Source organism: Schistocerca gregaria, chromosome 3 (assembly GCF_023897955.1).
Source record: "Schistocerca gregaria isolate iqSchGreg1 chromosome 3, iqSchGreg1.2, whole genome shotgun sequence".
In the NCBI taxonomy this organism is placed as follows: Eukaryota; Metazoa; Arthropoda; class Insecta; order Orthoptera; family Acrididae; genus Schistocerca; species Schistocerca gregaria.
The window spans coordinates 625,570,941-625,592,877 of NC_064922.1; the positions used below are offsets into that span (position 1 = coordinate 625,570,941).

The 21,937-nt window shown below is 41.0% G+C and overlaps 1 protein-coding gene across 1 annotated transcript in view; it reads right to left on the bottom strand.

Annotated features, from left to right (window-relative positions):
* The window catches only part of LOC126355536 (uncharacterized), a 665,993-nt gene that overhangs the window by 96,902 nt on the left and 547,154 nt on the right, over positions 1-21,937 (bottom strand). Inside the window, exon 4 of the mRNA XM_050005882.1 lies at positions 18,385-18,482. Coding sequence (XP_049861839.1) covers positions 18,385-18,482 — 98 coding nt within the window. The remainder of the gene's footprint in view (positions 1-18,384; positions 18,483-21,937) is intronic.

Consider the following 21,937-nt stretch of genomic DNA (forward strand, 5'->3'; position numbering starts at 1 on the left):
GTATCGAGTCAGTTATGACGGCCACAGGTGGTTGTACTGGGTAATGATTTCTCAGGATCCGTGCGCCCAAATAGCGTGAAAATGTAATCACATGTCAGTTCTAGTATAATATATTTGTCCAATGAATACCCGTTTATCATCTGCATTTCTTCTTGGTATAGCGATTTTAATAGCCGATAGTGTATTTCATGATAAGGAAAAGTGGGCTAGATGCAGCTCGTCGTAGGGAAGCTGGACAGGAGAAGAAATGATGAGCGAACACGTAAATACAGTAAGCAGAAGTTTTACTTTACATGTAGCTTCCTCCAAGCGTTGTGAGGAAACTTTACAAAAGAACAAACAGCAATAAAGTCCAGCTATTACAAGAAGCAACCTGAAAAGCGTCGGCCAGTGTGGGGCTCCCTCTACTAATGCACGATCGAAATGTTGAGGACGATTAAGACTGAAGACTGTCGAAGACTGCGACTGGACTGGGCCGGCCACCCTGTATCGCAGCGGTAGAGCGCGCTCGCAGTTGGAGCCGCCGAAGGCGCGGGTCAGGAGGGGAGCGCATCTTTGTGTCCGCCGCGTCCCCAGGCGACTGCTATCGTTGGCCGGAATCGTGCCTTTCTGTTGTCAACTGTGCGACGCCGGTGGAGGTGATATTGACCTGCGATACCACTGTATTGAATCGATGCTTGAGAGCGACCAGTAAAGTAGGCATTAGGGCTACTGTTATCAAGAGCAAGTATTGCGAGTGAATGTAACAACTTTGTTTCCAAAAAACAGACACAGGTAATAACGTAGAAATCTGCAATGTTGTTCAGATATTTTCAGTCAAATATATATATAAAGATAAACTGGGGTAAGGAATCAAACGAAATGCAACTACTCTATACAGATCCACTGGAGACTGCGCGTCCCGTCTACCAAAATATTCTGAAAATAACATTGCACAAACACAGAAAATTCATCAGATTTCAGCTTCAGCCTGTGTTTAATTGAACTCCAAATGAATTACGAAAATTCACAAAATCGAGAGGTGTGCTTATACTTTGTATTGGCCAGTACGAAATGTGGCAAGGCAGTTGGGGAGCCACGCAGAAATGAATATACCGGATTACGCGGCGCAGTAGACTTAATAATGAAGAACTCATCCGAAATTACAGGTTGGGAACGACTTTCTAATACGCAGAGTCCGGCAGTGATGTCATCCACCCGCAACTGGTGACGGCTGCTGCTGCTTGTAGCACCGCACACAATGCCACAGATGGCGCAATAGCCTTCGCGGACCGTGCAGCTTCCGTAAAAGCGAGAGAGCTCGCCAGGTCCGCCTAGCGCACTGTCAGCTCAAGCGCTGGTCGCGTTCTCCGCTTCCGATACGGACCGGAAAGGGAGGTAAAGGACTGCTGGAAATTGCGGCGCTAGCTCTGTTATACGGAACCTGGGATATTCGTCTTAAAAATTCAGTGTAAAGAAATAAAAATAGTGGCACTATTGCGTGAGTCCAGCTGGCAAGACAACTTTCCCAAGTGTAGAAGAATGATCTTCATGAAACATGGCGCATGTGAAGAGGGGGCAAAACAATGCAATATATATATTTTTTGTTTGTGCCGAATTTCACATTTAAGGGGTAAAAAAAGGGTCAAATGGCTCTGAGCACTATGGGACTTAACATCTGAGGTCATTAGTCCCCTAGAACTTAGAACTACTTAAACCTAACTTGCCTAAGGACATCGCACACATCCATGCCTGAGGCAGGATTCCAACTTGCGACCGTAGCGGTCGCGCAGTTCCAGACTGAAGCTCCTAGAACAGTTCGGTCACTCCGGCCGACTTTAAGGGATAAACCATAGTATGAAAGATAATTTGGTATTATAGGTTAGAGGGAATACCTTTGAAACGATGATACCTACAAAACGTTTTTCATATGAAAGTTGATACGTAATTAACCCTCTCGATAACTGTGTAATCAATTTAGGCAATTATTTCAAATTTTGCTAAACACCCCACCACGATTAATTGATTTTGAAAAATTAAAACATTTGTTGCAAGATAAATTAAAGAAACTTTCAAGATGCATGCACCGATGTATAGTAAAGCTGGTTTCTATAACACTATTATTTGAAAATAATACGTGCACAATGTGCTGTCAGAGTATTTTCAGCTTACGTAATTAAAATACCTAAACATTCATTATTTTTGGAATTATTAATTTTGCTTATATTTGTTTTATGATCTAAATTGGTTTTACGATTTAAATAAATGTTTTTTACGGTTTCAAATAGGCTACGTGTACTTTGTTTATTGAAAATAGTAAGCAACTCACTATTGTGATACAAAATCATTACACTAATGATAATTTGTAAAGAAATGCTTAAGACCTCACTTTCTCTTACATCACGCACGCAAATTTCTTCAAATAATATACACTATGTGATCAAAAGAATTCGGACACAAAATGACTTACAAGTTCGTGGCCCCTTCGATCGGTAAGGCTGGAATTCAGTGTAGAAATGACCCACCCTTCACCTTGATGACAGTTTCCACTCTCGCAGGTATACGTTCAGTCAGGTGCTGGAAGGTTACTTGGGGAATGGCAGTCCATCCTTCACGGAGTGCTGCACTGAGGAGAGGTATCGATATCGGTCGGTGAGGCCTGGATCGAAGTCGGTGTTGCAAAACATCCCAAAAGTGTTCTACGGATTCAGGTCAGGATTCTGTGCAGGGCAGCCCATTACACGGATGTTATTGTCGTGCAACAACTTCGCCACAGCCCGCGTATTATGAACAGGTGTTCGATAGTGTTGAAAGATGCAACCGCCATCCCCGTATTGCTCTTCAACAGTGGGAAGCAAGAAGGTGCTTAAAACATCAATGTAGGCCTGTGCTGTGATAGTGCCAAGCAAAAAAATTAGGGGTGTAAGTCACTTCCATCAGAAACACGACCACACAATAACACCACAGCTTCCCAATTTTACTGTTGGCACTACACACGCTGGCAGACGATGTTCACCCGGCATTCGCCGTACCAGCACACTGCCATCGGATCGCCACATTGTATACCTTGATTCGTCACTCCTCAGAACGTTTTTCCAGTATTCAATCGTCCAATGTTTACACTCCTTACACCAAGCGAGGCGTCGTTTGGCATTTACCTGCGTGATATGTGGCTTATGAGCAGCCGTTCGACCATAAAATCGAAGTTATCTCACCTAATTGTCATAGTACTTGCGGTAGATCCTGATGCAGTTTGGAATTCTTGGGTGATGGTCTGGATAGATGTCTGAGTATTACACACTGTGACCCTCTCCAACTGTCGGCGGCCTCTGTCAATCAACAGACGAGTTCGGCATGTACGCTTTTGTGCTGTACGTGTCCCTTAACGTTTTCACTTCAGTAGCACATTGGAAACAGTGGACCTATGGATATTTACGAGTGTGGAAATCTCGCATACAGACGAGTGACTCAAGTGGCACCAATCACCTGACCAGGTTCGAAGTCCATGAGTTCAGAGGAGCGCTCCATTCTGCTCTCTCGCGATGTCTAATGATTACAGAGATCACTGATATGGAGTACCTGGCAGGATTGAAAATTGTCTCTGCTGATTCTCTAAATATCGTGATGTGTATCAGGCAGGCTTCAGCACGTTAGTAAGGCTTGGAGAAGAGAACAGATTGTGTAGTAGTGACTGCAAATTGATTATGTTGCTTCTCAAATGGACATCATAATCATACAAAGGAACTAGATCTGAAAAATCTTCTCATGCAGTTTTTCCAACACCGAAAACGTATACATACATATACGTCCCACAGTTGTAGCTATGCCCCCGAGGTCTTTGAGATCACCAGACAGACAAGTCCTCAGGTGCCATGCTCTGAACGGTTCTTCCTCACTGACCAGTCGATGTCTAACAATAATACAGATTTTTCTCCCTCACTGGGAAAACAAATATTTTCCATGTATCTGTTGTCATGGTCGATGGTGTCACAAGGACATTTCTGGCTTCGAACACGGATTCTGGAATTCTTAGTCCAAACTCGCCATTAACTTCTTTTAAAACTATGAAAATGCAGGTCGTTAGCGCAAAAAAAAAAGTTTTAAGCGTCTTACCAGAAGACAAGAAACTTGTCTATTTGGTGATTTCAAAGGGCTCGACGGCCGACGCACAGTAAGTGAAATAAATAGTACGAATAAAAATAACAGATAAAATCTACTTTTCAACTGTATTCTTCCTAAGTTCGTCGCAGTAATCTCTTGAAGCTCCTTGGAAAATTTATTATACAGTTTTATCCTTGGTAGAAAATGTTGTTTTGAGTTACATGTTTATTCTTTCATGGTTCAGCTCTGGTGTCGAATTGATTCTTGTACAACAAGCCGCAACCGAAAGCGAACAAACCAACTTGTAACATCTGCATAACATATCTATGAAGTAACATTACTGACACTTCATATCATTTGTGTAAATATTTCTGTTTTGTAAAAGAAATTTGTATGCATTCATACTTGTGTATTTTAGTTACGAAATTTATTTTCTTTTGTATGCAACTACGCTGTTTCATGCAAAGGGATCTTAAAATTGCAACTGGTAGGAGAAGGTAAGAGAAGTTCCAGTGGGTGGTCGGTGGACGCGCCAATGGTAATAGCGGAAGGGACGGAGTTAGTGCGCCAACACTAGGGCGAGTAGTAGTCTGAGATGGGTGCAACTGAAGAGCGAGGCGACATCTTATCTAAAGTTTATTAACTGAGTCTCTGCTTAAATTGACATTTATGTGTAGCAACGTGGGGTATTATGGCTTACTGCAAATTGTGCTTCCGTCACCAAGAGCATATTGGACAACGAGCTACTGTTACATCTACATCCACATATACATCTACACCTATATTCTGCAGACCACTGTGATGTGCCTGTCAGAGGGTACGTCACGTTCTGCCAGTTATTAGGACTTCTCCCCATTCTAATCACGTATTGTGTGTGGGAAGAACATACAACCTTAGTTCTCAGTTATTTCCTGGATGTTTTCCAATCTCTGTTTTCCTCTACAGATTTTACCCTCTACAGATTTTACCCTCTACAGCTCCTTGTAGTAGCATGGAAGTTATTCCCTGATGTCCTAACAGAGGACATTCTGTAACTTCTTCTTGCCAGTGTTTTCTAAATATTCCTTTCCTTTCCGATTCTGCGCGGAACCCTCTCATTCCTTACCTTATCAGTCCACCTAATTTTCAACATCTTTCTGTAGCACCGTATCTCAAACACCTCGATTCTCTTCTTTTCCGGTTTTTGCACAGTCCATGTATCACTATCATACAGTGCTGTGCTCCAAATGTACATTCTCAGAAATTTCTTCCTCAAATTAAGCCCTATGTTAGAAGCTAGTAGACATCTCTTGGCCAGGAATCCCATATTTGCCAGTGATAGTCTGCTTTTGATGTCCTCCTTGCCCCATCCATCATGGGTAATTTGCTGCCTAGGAAGCAGAATTCCTTAACATAATCCAAAACGTGACTATCAATCCTGATTAAGTTTGTCTCTGTTCTCATTTATGATTCTTCTTATTACTCTGTCTTTCTTCGACTACTCTCAGTCCATATAGTGTACTCATTGGAGAGTTCATCCATTCAACAGATTCTGTAATTCTTCTTCACTTTCACTGAGGATAGGAATATCATCAGCTAGTTTTATCATTGATATCCTCTGTCCTTGAATTTTAATTCCACTCTTAACGATTCTTTTATTTCCATGTAATTAATCTAACCAATCCTGCCCTCACGATGCTTATTTAAGCGATGTGTGGCAGTTGTAGCAGATTCCTAAATCATTTTTTTAAAGTGGATTCTTGAAGCTGTGCAAGAAGACTTTCTTGATATCGCTTACGTCTATCTCCAAAAGTCTTGTATTTGAATTTATTCAACATTTCTGTGACACTTTCCTTTGGATCAAACAAATCTGTGACCATTCGTGCCGTTCCTCTTTATGTATGTTCAATACTTCCTGATAGTCCTATTTGATAAGAGTACCACACACTTGAGCAATAGTCCAGATAGGGTCACACGTGCTATTTGTGAGCAGTCTCCTTTGTAGACAGACTACATTTTGCTAATATTCTGCCAATAAATAGAAGTCTACCACCTTCTCTACCCGAGACAGTGCTTAGGTGATCATTTCAGTCCATATCCCTACAAATTGTTAAACGGGATTTGTAGGAGTTGGCCGATGCCATTTGTGAGTCACTGTTGTTCTAGTTATGGGACATTACGTTTCTGAACATTTAAAAGCAAGTTGCCAATCTTTGCAGCACATTGATATCTCATCAAGATCACACACACACACACACACACACACACATACACACACACACACACATGCACGCGCGCGTACAAATTACAGTCAACTATATTCAACAGAAACAAGAAACTCACACTGTCATAAAGAGAAACGTTCCCTATTTGATTGCTGAACCTTCCCCACGGGGTTTTCGACCCGACGATGCCATAAGGCTTTACGTGTTTTTCAACAACGTGTCAGTCAAAAGATAACGCGTCTGACACTTACCGTGGTCCTTCGTAGGGATGGGAAAAACCAACCGTTTAAAACCGATGCCGGTATTTAGTTCTGACTAACCGATATTTCTCGGTATTTATTTGGTCTCGGTTATGGTTTTTTTCTTTTTTCTTTGCTAATAACCAGAGAAAAAAACGACACAACAATTTTCTAGAGCAGCAGTAGTAAGATTTCTGGTTTTTAAATGAATGAAACATCTTTTTTTTTAAAAAAAAAAACGAGTAAAGCTTATTGTTAAAATTTCCATTGCTTTCAAATATTGTGTTATTATAGCACACGGGAAAAGCGATCAGCACTATTTTAGTAAAAACGCCGACTAGCAACAAACACGTGATGTAAGAATCGTTATGGAATTGTTAAAGACAGTATTGTACCTGTTGCCATGTGGCGTGGCCTGTTAGACAGTTCTTCCATGCGTGTACATGCATTGTGCAAAACTTACCCCAGCTGGTCTATACGGTAGTTACTCGGTGTAGTCGTTGGACAGCGACTGTGTTGCATAATGGTACCATACCTAGTATAAGAGTATTTTACGAAGTGCAGTAGCAATGAAGTGCAATCTTACATTTGCTTTAAAAGATTAAAGAAAGGAGGAAGCACAAACAAAATTGTGACGTCATACAAGGAGAAAACGCCCTCAATATTCTTCAGAAAAGACTGGCATTTGACTGATGTATCCACAATTTTATTTTCGTACTATAAATTTGTGACAATAACTAAAACCTTAATTTTGTGGTTGCTGTAGGATGAGAAACTAGGAAAATGGTTCAAATGGCTCTGAGCACTATGGGACTTAACATCTGAAGCCATCAGTCCCGTAAAACGTAGAACTACTGAAACACAACTAACCTAAGGACATCACACACATCCCTGCCCGAGGCAGGATTCGAACGTGCTACCCTTGCGGTCGCACGATTCCAGACTGTAGTGCCTAGAACCGATCGTCCACACCGGCCGGTGATGAGAAACTGATAGTTTCCAAAAGTCATCTACCTGTGACATTTCTCTCTTTAGGTCGCCACGCCGGCCTCCTTCACGCTCGCCTGCTGTTCTGGAGACTATGAGATCAATTTCTGCTACAGCCCATAACAATCGAGATCTCCTACTTCTTCACCTACGTTAGAATTTTTCACCCTCTGTTCGAAGTCTATCTTTACTACTGGGAACAATAGCAACAAAAAAACCGAAAATCAGTTATTTCAGAAACGGATTATTTTGAACGCTTTTAACATTTGGGTTAAAACGGTGACGAATAAACAAGTATTACAGAAAATCGCTTGTTTCCGCTATAACTGATATCTTTAGTCCTTCCTCGTCTGTCGAGACCCTATTCTGCGCTTCCTTTCGTTACGCCTCAAAGCTCTTTGACTGTTGGCTGTTCTTTTCGAAAACCATGGATTAGTAACAGAAAGAGCAAAAATTGGGGTATTCTAAAGAGCAACCAAAATGCAACTGAAAGGAGTCCCTTTTGAAATATTATGCTTTGTGTTATGGGAAATTCCGTAAGACCAGTACTTAGGTCACAGAACAATTTATTTGAAACTGCTCATATAAATCTTAAAATTGTTTAATAATCTGACGCCAAGTATATCTGAAACAATGCTGAGTTAATTTACAATGATCTGACACAGTTTTATTTAACTATACAACATGGAGTTTTCTGCACCAGGTCTCAATTGGCACATTTTCATCTTCATTATGCGGTACCTGAAACTGCGATGTACGCAGCGTTACCATGCAATGGAGTCTCTGTTTGAACGGAGCACAATTACTGAGTTGTTAATGTTCTTCTTTGGAGAACTTCTATAGTATAGCGTACTGGTGAAACACGTCGTGCCACTCTCATGCGGAAATAAGAAACGTCTATAACAGAAAGTATTGTGCTGAATAGGTGAAATAATAATACATGTTCAATTTGTAAAATATACAATAATAAGTTTAAATTTGTTGTACACTGTCTTTTTTAGAAATTTCCTTCTCATGTTTCGAGGAGTCAGTAACATATGGCGCATTCAAGTGATCTGCGACCCATTTGCAATCAGCATGAATGGTAAAGCGTTGTCAGCAAAGATGGCTGGGTATTGTAGGTGCAATGGGCTCACGACTTTTCTCAAAACTATTCAGAGAAATAGGATAGCACGCATAACACACAGAAAAGCAAACATCTTCAACTTGTACGGTAAACAGAATGCAGTCGTAAGCATCCATGATGTTCGGGAGGTAAGAAAGAAGCGGGGACGGGGCTGTAACCTAACCTTTAAGTCAGTCGATCTGTATAACGAGCAAGCAGTAAAAAATACCATAGAGAAATTTGGAAAGAGAATTGAGGTTCATGGAAACTAAATAAAAAGTTTATCGTCTTTCGACGTAATTGTAATTCTATCAGGTGGCAAAGGACTAGGAAGATCAGTTGAACGGAATGGATAGTTTCTCAAAAGCGCTGTGATATGAATATCAACAAATATGAAACATTGGTGATGTAGGGTAGACAAATTAAATCAGGTGACGCTAAGGAAAACAGACAAAAAAAAATGAAATATTCAAAGCAGTAGACTTGTTTTGGGATTTGGGGGAAAAGTGACCGTATTGCATTGAAGCACTGTTACGGTATGTTGCTCATTTTTACATAGGGAACGTCTAATAACAACTCAGTGAAACACAATTTCTGTGCCATACGCTTTTCTCCTTTATTGTCTGGAAGACATCTACAATAGCATATTTTTTACAATATTTACTTTACATTTACCGTGATATTATACGCAACTGATGACGAGACTGAAAAAGTTCAACCATGTTGAAATATTGTTCTTATTTCTCTGTTCTTCAGAATATACAAATTAGATTTCTGAGCTTACCCCTCGTTTTAAAGAACTAGCGTCTGATAATTGATTACCTTGCAGGGAGGAATGGATCAGGGTGCATTCAGCCTCGTTATATCAATTAACGAGCTACTTGATTGAGAGGTAGCGGCTCCAAGGTCGGAACGTCGGCAACGGACGGGCGTGCGGTTTGTGACCCCTTGACGCTTCACACCGCTTCCGATGACGAATGAGGATGACACGGCGGTCGGTCAACTACCGCGTGGTATTCAGGAACTCATCGAGGCATTTTCACTTCCTTTCGTTTCCCGATAATTGAAGGCATTGGTGCACTAACCAGATATGTCCAGCTCTGACCGGAAATAAGATTTTACACCCATTGTGGAGTCTGAAATTTCGTCGAAAGTGTGGCGCATGGCGCAAGAAAAAGACCTGTCCATGAGACGAATTCGAATAACATAGGGATTGGACTTGTCAATGTCGGGTGTTTGGGGCAAGAAACCGGTTTGTTCAGGGCTTGCCTTGTCATTGCACCAAAGTGTAGTCAGATTTTGGTATGCAAAATACGTCCAAGAACTTCACTGCCGTTGATGTTACAAAAAAATTATATTTAGACTTCTCATACCGCCTAAAACGCTGTTTCGATATAATATTAATGGTGCCGATATTGAGAAGTTTACTGGTTCATAGATGTTGATAAGTTTATTGGTTCATAGTGCACGTTCTTTGAATACTGCAACGTATAGAAACATGTAGTGCGCTGTAGTGCATCATTATCAAAATTTGTGTATCATGAATTAGTCACTCAGAAATCTTCCAGTACATTGAATTTTTCTGTGGGAAAAGTAAATAAAGTGCGTCTCTCAGCTATAACTTAAAAATATAAGGATGCCCTGAAACTTCCCAAGGAGTATGTGCCAGCGTTAGACATGGAGTTTTATAATGGTTATGATTGTTATCAGGATATCTTTTTTTTTAATTCTCAGTCTTGATAACATTCAGTAATCTGTAGTGCTAATAACTGTTATTTCTTTAGTTACTTGTTTATTTATTTGACACCATATTAAAAAAACGTTGTTTGGTACAAGAGCGAGACAACTCTAGCAATACGAAATTGAATTATTATCATAATAAATCTTTTTCTGCTTATATTATAGGATATTACGGTGTGTTAGTGGTCTAAATGAAGATGGGGAAAACAAAAAAACAATTAAAATTTTTTCTAATTTGTGGACAGTTTCTTGAGTTCTACTTTAAATTATACAAAAGTGACTTGCCTCGTTATTGTACTAAGGCCTTCAATTTTTTTCTGATTGTATTTATGTTGGCACTGTTTTGTGATTTTGCACTTATATTTGAATTAACAGCACCATGTACCTATTTTTCATGTCCCCGTAATTTTATAAGTGGTATCGCAACTTCAGGTTTTTAAATTTTTTTTAATGAAAACTGTAACTGTGTGCCTTCATGAGCCACCTGCCAGTTGTAACTACCAAATAGCGGTGTCGCACGAGCAGCGATTGTCTCCTACTGGTTTCACGGGCTAAAAGTCAAGCTTTGATCTACCCCAACATAGATGTTGTCGTTAACACTGCACTTAGGTGTAGTTATAGCGTAAAGATCGCAGGTTTATTAAAATTTATATTTTTTGTAAAAATTTACGTTTTTGAAGTATTTTTAGGATATTTTCAAATTACCTGGAAGGTTATTTTTCATTTTACTTAAATAAATCTGGAGATTGTTGCCAATCAACAGAAACCGGTTATTATCTAGTTATTATTGCATTATTCTGTAATAAAGACAATGAAAATTTATGAAGATGATGTGTGCAGATCGTAAGAAAACAGTTTCTTGAATAAAAGAAAGGGCGTTGCCCACAAAAGGTAAGGTTAAGGCTTTTGCTCCCGATCTGACGCACAGTTTTAATGCACTAGCAAATTTGACAGCATGTAATGTAAATTTAAGTGTTAGAAAGTCTCTTCCGAGAAGATCTGTCCAAAATGTAGAGTTGTATGATAGTGAAACGTGAACGATAAGCAGTATAAACAAGAACAGGATAGAAGCTTTTGGATCATGGCACTACGGGAGAGAGCTGAAGATTTTATGCGTGGATCAGATAACTAATAAGGATGCAGTGTTCTGAAGGAGGGAGAAAAGGTTAAGATATATAACGGAAGGAACTGTGGTTCAAGTGGATGTAGGTTGCAGTAGTTATTCAGACATAAAGAGATCCGCACGTGATAGACTAGCGTGTTGAGGTGCCTCAAACCAGCCTTATTGCGAAATACCACAACAAGAATAGCGACGCCACCTCCGGAGACTTGCAGCACGCCGTTCCATTCAAAAGTGGGGCAAATAGTGGTTCTGAAAGACAATGAGGTGCGTCGCAAACACGTGCAGTGGTGTACAGGTTTCTTTGGCTGCGAAGTATCGCAGGGAAGGCGCAGCGGGTGCTTCGGAGTTGTGTTGTAACTACAGTGACGACGGATGGTGAAAATAAGATCTCTGACCTCACGCCCGCCGCAAGCGCACCGGGTTGAAGAACAGACACGCCGCGGCGGAACCATCGACTTAATTGAAGCAGTGTGCGCGACTTCTGAAATGCCAGAATATTACGGCACTGGCTTATATACATAAAGCGTAATGTCAAGGCGGACGAGGGGCATGTCCCGCCCGTCGTCTTCTTCCTCACTGAGCAGCCGACACTACTTCTCCAAGTATTACATCCCCCGTTCTACGTAACCATGCCTCAAATGTCTCCATCGTCCACTTTCCCGAAATAAATTTAATTTCATGCAAACATGTTTCTCAAATCGGATTTCACTGCAGAATGCACAATGTTACTGCGTCTTGGTCTTGAACAATATAAACTGTAGAATGGCACACACGGGGATACCCTTATGCGAGCTGTTGACATCGTCTCCCAGTTGATGGAAACGACCGTCATTCTAATTCATATTAGTCGACGTTGGCCTAAAAGTGTCATTCTTCATACGGACAAACGTGGTAATGAGTAATGAATACTTCTTCATAGTACTTTCAGGTTAATTCAACAAGCTTTATTCGTTCTTTTCACTGCTGTGCATTGGTAAGAGTTTCAGACACAGGCGCCGGCCTCGGTGGCCGAGCGGTTCTAGGCTCTTCAGTCCGGAACCGCGCCTCTGCTACGGTCGCAGGTTCGAATCCTGCCTCGGGCATGGATGTGTGTGATGTCCTTAGGTTAGTTAGGTTTAAGTAGTTCTAAGTTCTAGGGGACTGATGCCCTCAGCTGTTAAGTCCCATAGTGCTCAGAGCCATTTGAACCATTTTTCAGACACAGGCAGGAGACCATCTTTAGTCGGCCAGAGACACCGCGAGTTTTCTCAGTCAATATAATTTTCTCGAGTCTATTAAATATACGGAATCAATTGAAGGGATATACAAGAAGGACAAATGTGACATATAACAAAACATTATTTGTTTTGTCTGTCTACCAGCATGAGCCCAGCATTTAATTTTCGACGAATTGAGAAAGACAAATAAACGTCACTTTCTTTTTCTTTAGTGTTTCGTGCTTCAATCTGTAAAAACTCATCCCTTATACACTGAAAAGCCGAAGAAACTGTTACACTTGCTTAATATTGTGTAGGGCATCCGCAAGCATGCAGAAGTGCCGTAGTACGACGTAGCAAGTACTTGACTAATGTTTTAAGTCCCATAGGATTTCACACACATTTGACTAATGTCCGTAACAGTGCAAGGGGATGGAGACCTCTTCTGCACTGCATGTTGATAGGCAGTCCAAATATGCTCAATAATTTTCATGTTTTGGGAGTTTAGTGGCCGGCAGAAGTGTTTGAACTCAGACGTGTGTTCCTGGAGCCTTTCTGTAGCAATTATGGACGTGTGGGGTGTCGCAATGTCCTGCTGGAATTGGCCAAGTCCGTCGGAATGCACAATATATATCAACAGATGCAGATGATCAGACAGAATTCTTAGGTACATGTCACCTGTCAGTAGTATCTAGACTTATCAGGGGTCCAATATCACTCCAACTGCACACGCCCCACACCATTACAGAGCCTCCACCAGCTTGAACAGTCCTCTCCTGATATCAGGGTCCAGGATTCATGAAGTTGGCTCCATACCCGTACACGTTCATCCACTCGATGCAATATGAATCGTGACTCGTCCGGCCAGTCACCAGGGGTACACGAGTGGTCCTTCGGCTCCGGAAGCCCATACTGATGATGTTTCATTGAATGGTTCTCACGCTGACGCTTGTTGTTGGCCCAGTATTGAACTCTGCAGCAGTTTGCGGCAATGTTGTACTTCCGTCATGTTGAACGATTGATTCTCTTCAGTCGTCGTTAGTCCCGTTCTTGCAGGATCTTTTTCCGGCTGCAGCGATGTACGAGATTTGATGGTTTACCGGATTCCTGATATTCACGGTACACTCGTGAAATGGTCGTACGGGAAAATTCCCACTTCATCGCTACCTCGGAGATGCTGTATCCCATCGCTCGTGCACCTACTATAACACGACGTTCAGACTCGCTTAAATTTTGATAGCCTGCTATTGTAGCATCAGTAACTGACCTAACAACTGCGCCAAACACTTGTCTGATATGGGTGTTGCCGACTGCAGCGCCGTATTCTGCCTGTTTAAGTATCTCTGCATTTGAATTCGCATGCATATTCCAGTCTCTTTGGCATTTTAGTGTATATAAGGCGTTTGATAACTTGGGACTCAAAGCATAGAAGGCAACATAGACAGGCCGCGATGAGTTTATTCAGAAATATGGAAATGAATTTGTGCAATGTGTAACCACATTCAGAAAGACCCGTTTTGAAGTCCTAGTTCACTTCACACGCCAATGTTAAATGATGTTGATGACTTGTCCGTATAGCTCAACGAGCCGCGCTCGTTTAAGACAAGAATAGAAGAGACAAATCCGAAGCGGGACCTCGCAACGCATTAACGAACTTTGGTCTGCTACACAGGGCAGGATGACTGTGGTTTTTATTCATTCTTCCATGCTCTGTTAGATCAATGTTGGGCTGGTCCCAAATTTCCACTTCAGAAGATACGTTACACGAACACTTAAGAGAAGATAATACAAACAACACACATTTACACGAATAAAAGGCAGACGGCGCAGAGCATCGTTTGGTTAATTGGCGACTATGACGACAGGAGGAGTATCCCGCCTTAAAGTTGAAATGAAACAGTTTTACCAAGTGAGAACACAACAATGACACACTCAAAACCACAACTGTCCCTGAAGCAGAATTTAAACTTGCGGTCCCCTGTTTAACAGCTCCCCTCCTTCTCCCAAAGCGGATTTTCCTCCTTCCTTCCCTGAGTCCCTGCACCCCTCCTCGGCTGTTTTCCTCTCCTGTCCCTTCCCTCTCCGGCCCCACTTCATCCCCCTTTCTCTCCCCTCCCCCTCGCCTCTTTTTTCCCCCTTTTTCCCTTTTCCCTTATAGCCCCCTCCCCCCCCCCCCCCCCCCTTTGCAGATCCTACCAGGCTTTTATTCGTTATCAGTGTGAAGCGTTAGTGTTGTGTTTCGGTGACGTTATACATTGTCATCTAGTGACGTTGTTTTCAATGTGTGCTCGACCTGTTTTCGTCCGTGACAGTTCCATGCTACGCCGTCCATCAAGTGGCTGTTTTCATCGTTCTACGACTTTTATGCTCCGGCCGTACTTTGCCTGGTGCCTTTTAATGTAGTGTGTGTTTTTTGTGTAACATACTTTTTTTTTATATTTTTATCACCGATTTACAGTCACCGCTTTGTATGCTTTCTTTTCTTCTGCTCCGCCTTTTTTGCTTCTATATTCCGTCATGTTTTCTTCTTTATATTGTTTTACATGTCTTCCTATTTATGTCTCTTGGCTGAAGTGCAGCGCTTATGCTACTGCCAGCCCACAAATTACAATAAAGAAAAAAAAATTAACAGCCAGCGACTCTTACTCGAAACAATTACGGCTGGTAAGTGAAAAAGACATTAACTGTTCGTAATTATAAAATTTATTTCACTCGGTGTTGCATCTGTAGTTGTAGGCAGCGCATTCCTGCTGGATATTTGTAGTACAAGTACAAAGACTTAGAGTTGCAAGAGGAAAATTTATTCACTTTTACAATGTTTAGATGTAGTCAAAGCTGTTCTGTTGGATTTACATTAGTTAGTCTTAGGACATATTGTCCTCGGTTCTGAGTGGCCGCTTCTAGTATCCGATGGTAGTGGCCCTGGCGCCCCAGGTTCGTCGTACCATCGGCGTATCTTTCCCCTGTCTTCTGCCGGCTCTCTGCACGTGCCGCCTCATATAGAGGTCCGGAAGTAAACTAACTGCTGCGTTGTGGGCGCGGTCATTCGCAGCGACCTCTGTCTTCATATCTGATGCCGCCGAACAGTCTCTCGGCGAGTGATGGAGAATACCGATCTAGAGTGACGCCCGCAGGCAGCCGGTCTGCAGTTATTTTACTCGGCTCCCTATATAGCGGCGCTCATTAAACGTTATTTGCAGTACGAAAGGACACTGACCGTCCAGCAGTCCATTTTCACACAAATACACCGCGCAAAATAATTACAGGGATAAATTTTTAAACCCCGTCATTTTCCCCTGTTGCGATATAGGAGTGTGAAATTTGTCTCCAAGGTGCCTACAACCTTCCTCCGTAACTTCATACTCAAAGAGGGTGGCGCCACGAGACATCAACCCTGGGTTCGGCGACCCTTCAGTCAGCAATGTGCGAAAACGGAGCCAAAGCCCAGAAGTTCCTATGAGGAGTAAGTGGGTTACTGACGTCACATTGGCACCAATTTCACTACAGTTTCGCCCAGCGCCAAGTGGACGTGTCACACGATGGTAAGGTCATTACGCCCCCCATCCTTTCACAGCATCTCACCCTTTCTCACGACACCTCTGCAATGAAGGTCACAACCACGATGCCCAGGGTTTAAATTTCGCGACTTTCTTGACGGTGGTTGGGGAAACTACTTCAGACACACCACCTCCCAGAATCGACCCGAAAAGTCCTCAGGAAAGCGACAACAGCTGTGGTGCCACCGCCAGACGCCACACTTGCTAGGTGGTAGCCTTTAAATCGGCCGCGGTCCGTTAGTACACCTCAGACCCGCGTGTAGCCACTATCAGTGATTGCAGACCGAGCGCCGCCACACGGCAGTCTAGTCTAGAGAGACTCCCTAGCACTTGCTCCAGTTGTACAGCCGACTTCACTAGCGATGGTTCACTGTCTACATACGCTCTCATTTGCAGAGACGACAGTTTAGCATAGCCTTCAGCTACGTCATTTGTTACAACGTAGCAAGGCGCCATATTCAGTTACTATAAGAAATACCTTCAAGAATGTATTCTGAATAGATAATACTGTAAATCCTGTACCGTCAAGAGCGGCGTTCATCACTAATGGATTAAAGTTAAGTATCAAATTAATTTCGTCCGCTTTCTGAATTCTCAGTCCTTGTCATGTTCCAGACCTCACGTCAGTATAGTGCTTCCCTCCACACGCCAGCCTGCGTGAGCTAAAACGCGTGGATTTCGGCCTCCATTCGTAACACGCTCTTCTGCTAACACAAGAACAGCCCCAGTGAAACTACCTAATCCCTCAGTCCGTTTACCCCTACAGCACCCTAGAACTGAGTGGCGGTGGCGATATAGTGCAGCTCTAACGCCTGTTTGCAGTCATGAGGGGTGTGGAAGAGGTTTCCTGACAGCTGTGGTGTCACCGCCAGACGCCACACTTGCGAGGTGGTAGCCTCGTGTAGCCACTATCAGTGATTGCAGACCGAGCGCCGCCACACGGCAGTCTATAACTCGCAAAATATCGAAAGAAATGATGTTTTACACTGCTAGAAATATCGATTTCTCAAATTTCCAACGACATATAACATGTCATGCTGTCTATTAACAGAGAAGAGGAAATACTAAGCAGAAGTTAGAGCTGCCCAGTTCGTCTCACAACGACAGTGTAAAAACGTTCTTGAAATCCGAGACCATCCGCGAACCGGTTGCACAAGCCCCTGAGTTAATGGGCATACCGGGTTCGACTGACTAGCCAATATAATAGCTTATTAAGTAGTCAAGATTTCCAGTGGACTCCTACTAGATGAGTGAAATCTCGTGGAAATTTTGACATTCACCACGTCTTGACGCAGCTATAGGCCAAGAAATATTTATAGGCTGTTAATAATTACTAGTCACTCGAAACTGGTATAGCTATTATACAGTTTATGTGAACATCGAATGAAATAAACTTTATAAGTTACAGTAATGTGAACACTGACGTTCTCTGCGAACAAAGCGAACGAAGATTAAGGCGTCCTTTCTAAGTCTCTGCTGTCAGAGCTTCGTCACTGATGATAGATTATGTCACTGATCAGTAACGTCCATGCTTCAAGACGATGGATTTACAGCGACCGTCGGCAGCGTAGCACGAAATGTGGAAGCAGTTCAATAAGGATCGAACTTCACAGAATTGGCAGATCAAAAAGTTTAATATAGGTACCCATATACAAATTAATACAAGATATCTGTCTTGGTACTGCGATTATTCACACTACAATGTCCGGTTCTCTTCTAATGATTATCGTCTTAAACGAGAAACCTAGAAAAAAGTGAGGTCAGTACAAACAAGTTAAAATATGGGATTCAACTTTACTAGGGGTTTTGTTCAGTAGTTTCTTCCGGTGAAGTAGAGGGGCACTTCGTGTGCTTACGTTACATTTCATATTATCTCGTATTTTTAACGTTCCGGTTCGAATCGTTCGCTGTTATTAGCTGGTTCACGTATCTGAATGAGAAATGTGATCCGTGTTTTCTAAAGGCACAGCATTTCACGTGAGGGAAATTAGTATTTCTGTAGTACGAAGTACCCTGCTACAGACTTCGTAAGGGATTTCGTACTTAAGTGTAGAAATACTTAATTTCGCTTCTTAAATTAATTTACTACGGACGTATGTTCACATAAATCGTCTTGTATCTTTTGACTGTATGGAACACCTCTATCGGTTTACCTCATCTGTTCTCGGAATATATCAGCGACGGGGAAGTAGTATTGCGGGTCAGCCGCCAGATGGCACAGCAGGCGCAGGCGGCATGCGTCGGTCTCGACCTGCAACACGAACGAGGATAGTCACTTAATATCTCCGCTGACGAAGTAATTTCTGGAACATCGCATTTATTTTTATATGTGTTACATGCGCCCAGTGTCAATAAGAACGAAAAGCGCGGCAGCCATTAGGACAGATTCTCTGTTCTGAATACACAAATTTCAGAACGTTTGACATGGACTATCAGCAAACCTCGTAAAAAAATTGTTGAATGTTTTTCGCATTTCATTCCGACTTGTAATACTTCTGTCACTTACTCCGTGTCTCAATGTACCGTCAAAACAGCATACACAGGAAATCACACTAAAATATTATAATTAAAAGTAATAAAAATGAAACTAATTAAAAATGACAGAATAATATTGACCGATAAAGTTACTAGTGTCTTACAACTTAAAGCCACTCATTTTTCTATTCTTGTGGTTACTTTCAAGTTTTGATGGTTTTTATCTTCTAATAATTATTCATCTCAGATGAGCTATCTCAAACAAAATGTTCTCCATGCCAACCAACGTGGAGTCCGAAACAGACGGTCATGTTCAACCGACCTTGCGCTTCTCTTGCAGACAGCCTGAAATCTATGGATCGAGCTAAGAGATAGATGGAGTATTACTTTACTTCCGAAAAGCATTTAACTCACTATTAATCGAGTCTTATTAATGGAGTTATGGTTTTTCATCAGTCTCCTGATTGGTATCATGCGGCCGGCCACGACTTCCTTTTCTGTGCTAAACTTCATCTCCAAGTACATTTTCACCCATCTCGTCGATTTTGTGTTGGATACTTTCCGATTTCTATTTTTCTCTACTGATTTTCCATGTGCCAGTAATTTACACGGTATGGAACTAGATGTCGGCATCACATAAACGTCAATGATTTTGGTCAGTTAAAATAACAGTTTCAGGAGAATCATAAAATGGTCTCTGAATAGTTTCCTGATCAATCATAAAAATAAAGATATCTATTTTGTTTCTCGAAATGAATCTTTTTCTCTTTAGTTTATTGTTTCAAAATGGAAGGTGTTTACCAGACAAATACACTGATTTTTGTAGATCTGACCAGATTTCACGAATTGCAACTGAAATTTTAATTTTTCAATTATTTGTTGTTCTTGCAACGCCACGACGTTGTGGCGATTGAAACAGCATCCTAGATATAATTTGTAAATTCTGAATAGCGCAATACCCATCATGTGTGGAAAAGCAGCAAAATGTCAAGAATCAGATGGCAATAGAACTGAAGGAACACATCAGTCTATACCTACATTTCGTCCAAACTTTCCTACATCCTTGGTATTTTGGGAAGTTGTCGGGGGATTTAGCCAAGACAGCTCCTTCGGACAAAAGCGACGTACGTTCACCTCTTCAGTGGCGAAGTTCACTGGAATTCCAATAAATACGATGACAGTCATTAAATTTACTACCAGTACTTTCTAGTACTCTTTTAACTATCCGTTTCGGGTTATGATTACCATCTCTAGTTCTTTTAATTTCACCACACATAATTTCGTCATGATACTCCGCATATGATGCGTATCCGAAAAGCATCGGCAAATCACGGGTGGATTCATCAGTCCATTGAAAGCACTTACTCATTCCTTTGGTATTCATAATTTCTGAAAAGATAAATTTTGGTTAGATAATTAAGAGATCTGAAGACAGCAAATATGCGATGAACCCTGCAACGAAAATGTCGTAAACAACTAAAATTAGCATAAAATGAACCCGTACTAACAGAGAGTTTTGTTGCTTTATAATAACTGAAGTTATTATTATTATTATTAAAAGAATAAAAAATTAAATGAATAAAAGAAAGAAATTTAAAAAAATATTATTTACTCAATTTTTCTTCCTGTTTTCTTTTCCTTTCTTCTGCCCATGTTGTTGTCGATTTCTTATTTCTTCGACTTCAAAGACTTCTAAATTTTGTAACTTAATCTTAAAAAAGCTTTATTTTAGTTACCTCCGAATCTTTGATATTGTTTTCTTCTAGTTCCTTTCTTGTTTCTCGAATCCATGCTGTTGTGGATCACTTTTTTCCAGAAATATTGGAATATTGGCATCGTGTACCTGTTCTCATTCATTCGGTAGAGATGTCCAAAGAAGATTTATTTTCTTCATACTTTCGTAGATCTCGTTACTTCTCAATTTCCGAACATTTTTAATTTTATTGTACTCATATTTTTTTCTAATAATCCATCTTTCAATTATCTTTATTCTTTCCAACTTATAGTTCAACGTTAAGCATTCACATGCACATTTTGGTCTTACCATTGTGGTATAGTTTTTTAGTTTTCTGTTTCTAGCTACATGCTTTTTGTTGTTGTTGTTTTTGGTTAGACCGTAAGCTCTTTCCATCATATCATCATTGTTATTATTATTATTATTATTATTATTATTATTATTATTATTATTATTATTGTTATTACTTACATTAATAGTTAAATTTTTAATTGTTGTCACTTTACTAAGATGCGGAGGTTTTAAAATGGTAAATAGATTGCCAGTAAATACGTTTTTGACTGATTTGTTAATCCATTCTCGATTCTCTTGATAATGTTTCCCTTTTGAACACCAGACCTTTAGTTCTCACTAAGGACTTCAAAAGAGTACTCAAGCAAAGTGAAAAAGTGGCAGAAAGAACAGGTGATGTAATAAGGCTGTTGGAAAATAACTGGTCTAGAGACAATAGAAAACGCCCTAGACCAAAAGGAATTAGTTTAGAATTTGATGACATTTATTACTGATTGTTGGAGACTTACTGTCTGCAAGTTGCGCAGTGTTGAAGAGAACAGAAAAGTCTTGATAGTTTAATGTGAATGTACACACAATTTACGGAAAGAATTTTAAGTGCTATTAGCACAACAATATATTTTTTTGCGTTATCATTTTACACAGTTTTTTTTGTTTCTGGGCAATGTTGCTACAATTTTGTAACACACGATTCCTTTCCGATGAAGGGCGTTCGTACCCTAGGACAGCAACGAAAAGACAGTAGAGTTTATCTCCCGATGACTTGTAGATAATTAACTCGACTGATTATGATTGGGGAAGTAAGGCTCTGTGGTCTCCGAGCCAACGGCAGAGGTGATTCATTGCACCCACGGAACACCTGAATGAGGATGGACTGAGGAAGATCTTGAGGCTAATCCTCCCAAATAATGGTCCAGTTTTTGTACAAAATACCTCAGGTTTGTAGTTTAGTCACGCCGACGTAAATTTCTTGTCGTTCTCGAAAGCTTCTTCAACTGAGGGTGTGTATGATTCCTTAGAGAGCAAACTGTTTCCACTTACATAGCTTTGCTAATCTACCAGCTGTGACAGTTTCACTTTACGCAGGACGAAAATTCCTGTAGTATGTTAATGCTAGCCACTGACTATGGCGCTAATTAGGTGAGTATTATAATTTGTAATACAGGTAATTTTGTATCACAAATTTCCAAGATTATCTGTAAAAT